At 47.4% G+C, this 5,000-nt stretch overlaps 1 protein-coding gene across 1 annotated transcript in view; it reads right to left on the reverse strand.

The window, feature by feature from the left end:
- pdlim5a (PDZ and LIM domain 5a) overlaps window positions 1-5,000 on the reverse strand; it is a 69,760-nt gene that overhangs the window by 24,566 nt on the left and 40,194 nt on the right. Inside the window, exons 4-5 of the mRNA XM_083673030.1 lie at window positions 2,941-2,977; window positions 1,724-2,169 (exon numbers count right to left, since the gene is read on the reverse strand). Of these exons, the coding sequence (XP_083529156.1) occupies window positions 1,724-2,169; window positions 2,941-2,977 (483 nt within the window). The remainder of the gene's footprint in view (window positions 1-1,723; window positions 2,170-2,940; window positions 2,978-5,000) is intronic.

Raw genomic sequence — 5,000 nt, forward strand, 5'->3', positions numbered from 1 at the left:
TAGATAGGCCTAGATACTATAGGCTGCAGGGTCTAATGGTAGATACTATAGGCTGCAGGGTCTAATGGTAGATACTATAGGCTGCAGGGTCTAATGGTAGATACTATAGGCTGCAGGGTCGTATCAGTGTGCTTTTCAGTGTCATAAATCATGCACATAATCTGCCTCTGCCACTGAACTCAACTCAACTCAACTGAATTAATAAAGACTCTCTCACTGGAGAAGTTTAAAAGTCCACTTTCTCAAAGTAAATATGGATGCATGTCATAAGAGGGAAGTATTTATATCAGGGGAGGCTGGTGGAGGCAGACATCGGAGGACGGGCTTGTTGTAATGCATGGAATAGAACGTGTGTGTGTGATATCATTCCTCATTCCATTCCATGGATTACAATGAGCCCGTCCTCCGATGTCTACCTCCACCAGCCTCCCCTGAAACCAACAAGCAAATACAGAAAACTCACTAATCACAAGTCCCAAGGCAGGATACCCATGAATACCTCCTGTAAGACTCTGTCTGCTGCATGCGTTCTGTGACCCACCAGTCTACCCAGTAAATGTGGGATAACAGCGTCTGTTTCATGTTGGTTACGCAGCCGTGTTCCCAGTGCTGGCAGAGCACGACCTTTCTAACGTGAAAAGCCACACCACACAACAGGCGTACAGCGCTCTGTTTTCTGCTTCATGAACAAGTGCCCCGAGGCCCAAACTCTGTACTTGTCTTAATCCACACCGCCAACCCTGCCAAGCTCACACTGGCGCTCTCCACGCAGAGCAACGGGGAAACAACCGAAGAGTTTCAACCACAAACAGAAACCCTCGACTGTGTCTTATTCCGTTCAGCTGGACGAGGCCGACCATATATTTCAACGCCTAGTGTAGCATAGCCGGTAACTCTAGGACTGTCAACAGCTGTGGGGAACACACACACACACACAGCGGTCGTGATGTTTTGATGACGGTACTTTGAGTTGGCGGGAGAGTTTTTCGCTATGGTAGCGGTTCACTTTATGATGTGATAATGAAGAACTTTGAACTTTGAACTTTGAACTTTTGATGAGATCTGTCACAGACAGGACAGTGTCTGGAGTGCCACATCCTGTCAGGTGCATATTTATGTATTTATTTATTTAGTATGTGTTTATTTCAGTAGGGACAGATGCGATAACATGGACATAATGACATTCCAACAAGTCAGATGCATTGTACCATAACTGCAACTTTTCAGTGTCCGTCCTCCTCCAAAAAAAAAGAAGATATTTAAGGAACAATATCGAACTTTCAACTTTGATGAGATCTGTCACAGGCAGGACAGCGTATCCAGCGTGTCACATCCTGTCCCATGAGGCCTCGGGCTGAGAGGTCGGACGGTCAGTCAGACAGGCACACAGAAGAAGGCCGAGCATGTTGGAACCAGACTGATCACTGTGTTGCTACAGCACTGCAAGATCTGGCTACACTCGGCCTTCACAGATGGCCCGATATCAACTCCCATTGCCTCACTGAGATCAATCAAGTTGTATTGCATCATATCATACAATTTTCTTATAATAATTCATCAAGAGAAAGTTGTGTTTTACTGTAAAGTATCACAGTTTCTTAGAGACAGTCAAGATCTCTCCATCGGTCCGGAGGGGCCAGAAGAGGATGACGGAGGAGGAGGAGGAGTGAAAGGTGAAAGGTGAAAGGTGAAAGGGGTCTGTTAGTGTGAGGTCACCACTCACCCGTTGAACTGAGCGGCTCTGCCCTGGTTCTCCATCAGGCCCCGCCTCTGACCCATGGCCACCTCACAGGCGTTCTCATTGGAGTAGAGTTGAATGGGCGTGTTATAGACGGACGGCTGCGGTGCGGCAGGGAGGGAGGGGGGTGAGGAGGGTGAGGACGAGACAGGGGGCGGCCCTGGGGCGGGGGAGGACCCCGAGAGGGGGAAGGGAGGCTGGGGGGGAGGAGGGGTGCGGGCCGGGGCGGCTGGGGTGAAGGCGGAGGATGGGGAGGGGATGAAGGCGGGGTGGGGGGACCGTGTGGTGGGGTACCCCCCGTCCACACCCCCACACACCCCGAAGGGCCGGGGGAGTTTGTTGTAGGGGGCAGTGGGGGTGAGGGTGACGGGTGAGGGCGGGTGAGGGAAGTGGGTGAGGGCTACAGGCTTGATGATGTCCGCTGGGTTGTCCTATTGGAGAAGAGCATGCAGGATGCTAACACAACACAACACAACACAACACACACATGCAGGACTGATGGTTTGCAAGGTACAGGGGAGGCTGGTGGAGGTAGAAATCGGAGGACGGGCTCATTGTAATGCATTTGATACCATTCCTCATTCCATTCCATGCATTACAATCAGCCCGTCCTCTGATTTCTACCTCCACCAGCCTCTCCTACCAAGGAGGATACTCAAACGGATACACACAGCTAAACCATAGGGCACTTTGCATGGAGGATTATCTAAGCTAAATCAAAGTCTAGCATAAACAGGCTTAAAAAGCCATAAAAAGGCTTAATTGTTTCTCTTGGAAATAAGAACCATCAGTGTTTTATCTTCTTTTGCTCAAAAAACAAAACAATAAACAGAATGAAATTAGAAATGAAAGGGATGACTTCACAAATGGTGGTTCAAAGCATGCAAACACAGATGCTATTTGACATCGTTTCAGAGGGGCACACACTGCACAGACATTCAATGGAAATCTGATCAAACGGTCTAACTCGTTTAACCATCTCTAACATATTCTGACATAATAGATTCATCTACAGATTGTGTTTAGTCTACCTTCTCAGGCTGAACTGGGGGAGACTCCCACCAGGGGAGGCTGGTGGAGGAAGAACTCGGAGGACGGGCTCATTGTAATGCATGGAATGGAATGAATTCCAATGAGCCCGTCCTCCGATTTTTACCTCCACCAGCCTCTCTACTGTCTGTGTAATGAATATAATACTGTACCTTAGGGGCCACAACAGGCTTGGGAACACTGGAGGCTCTGTGAGAGAGAGAGAGAGAGAGAGAGAGAGAGAGAGAGAGAGAGAGAGAAAATGAACAGAAAGAGAGAGAGAGAGAGAGAGAGAGAGAGAGAGAGAGAGAGGGAGAGAGAGAGAGAGAGAGAGAGAGAGAGAGAGAGAGAGAGAGAGAGAAAATGAACAGAAAGAGAGTAGGTCAGTATTACTGGCTCTCTAGTGCTACTTGGACAGAATAAGGAGCATTATTATCAACAGCATTACAGTGTTATTAGTGTGACTGTCCACATGTTTTTGTATATTTTTGTAAAGCGCTCAGCATTGCATTCATGTACAAAACATGCTATCAATAAAGTTTGATTTGATTGATGACAGATAATACACAGAATAACAATAAACAAAGTTATAAACAGCCAGAACAAAAGGCTTTTGAAATCAGCCTGGGCGTCAGCAAGGTCTGGCCAGACTAACTGGCGCCAGCCAGGTAGGCGGCGCACACCTTGATGATGAAATATAGATCTTGAATGTTATTGGTGCATGTAGACAGGAAACAGAAATACGTTGAATAGAAGGCGTTAACCTGTGCGAAGTCTATAAAGGCAGGTGACTGAAGAGATAACGGGGTCAGCTTGCAAATCTGAACGGCTAAATATTCTGCGTGAATAAAGTCTTTGAATGAATCAACAGCTCTGGTTAACGGTATTTTATTTCAAAGTATTATAACTTAAATTCTACGACACTATTAAAAAAAAAAAATAACCATACGCTTTTTTAATATCATACGCTTCTATTACACCTTTAAGTGCCTATTTGCACCCATCTCTGCAGGCTTAAGACCCTCTAAAGATGAAAAGCATATTCGATGGTCATCGTAGAAGCATTCTAGTCTGCTAAGATCATATCTGAACGTGTTTGGTGTTGAATAAATGGTCATGGTAAATTATGAGGAGAAAAGGTTTTGGTTTGAATGGAGGGTCGCCGGGAGGCGAGATGCAGCTGTCATCAGAAGAGTCAACATCCAAAGGTGGCACTGCCTGTCCATGAAACCTCAATTACAGAGTCACAGAACTCTGGCTGTGGTAGATGCCAGCTGTTGAAAGTCTGTTAACCACACACAAAACAGTCCCGAGTTCACTCACACACACACACGCGTGCGCGCACACACACACACACACACACACACACACACACACACACACACACACACACACACACACACACACACACACACACACACACACACACACACACACAGGTGCACGCACACACATGGGCGCACACACACATCCCACAGCGCAACCAAACCACAGACACCTCAGTATAAATCCACACACACACACACACACACACACACACACACACACACACACACACACACACACACACACACACACACACACACACACACACACACACACACACACACACACCTCTATGTGATACCCTTGGTGTTGGTGTCCACAGAGACCCTAGCCATCTGGGGACCAACTGAATGTCAGCAAGAAGATTCTACTCAGATTAAACCTTCTAGAACATCCCGTGCCATCAAACTCCTGGTCAGAGAGGCTTCCCCCCTCTTCTCCTCATCCCTCTCCCTCCTCCCACCTCCCTCTCTCTCTCCCTCTCTCTCTCTCTCTCTCTCTCTCTCTCTCTCTCTCTCTCTCTCTCTCTCTCTCTCTCTCTTTCTCACACTCTTTGCCACATATTTGACCTACACCCTTTTACTCCATGGAGACCATACACACACGTTCTTTACCACAATCTGTTATGAGTCACTTTCTCCATCACTTTCTCACCCCTGTCCGAAGCTATCAGCCTAGTCTCTTTCTCTCTTTCTCTCTCTCTCTCTCTCTCTCTCTCTCTCTTTCTCTCTCTCTCTCTCTCTCTCTCTCTCTCTCTCCCTGTCTGTGTTGTGTTACAGGAGGACATAAATAAAGAGGATCTGATACCCTCTTAATCCTCCCCTCTCTCTAACCTCTCTCCTGGCTGCAGACCAGCGTAACCGAAAGCATCCCACAGAGCAACCAAACCGCCGACACCTCAGTATAA

This window comes from Argentina silus (genome assembly GCF_951799395.1).
Source record: "Argentina silus genome assembly, chromosome: 7".
NCBI lineage: Eukaryota > Metazoa > Chordata > Actinopteri > Argentiniformes > Argentinidae > Argentina > Argentina silus.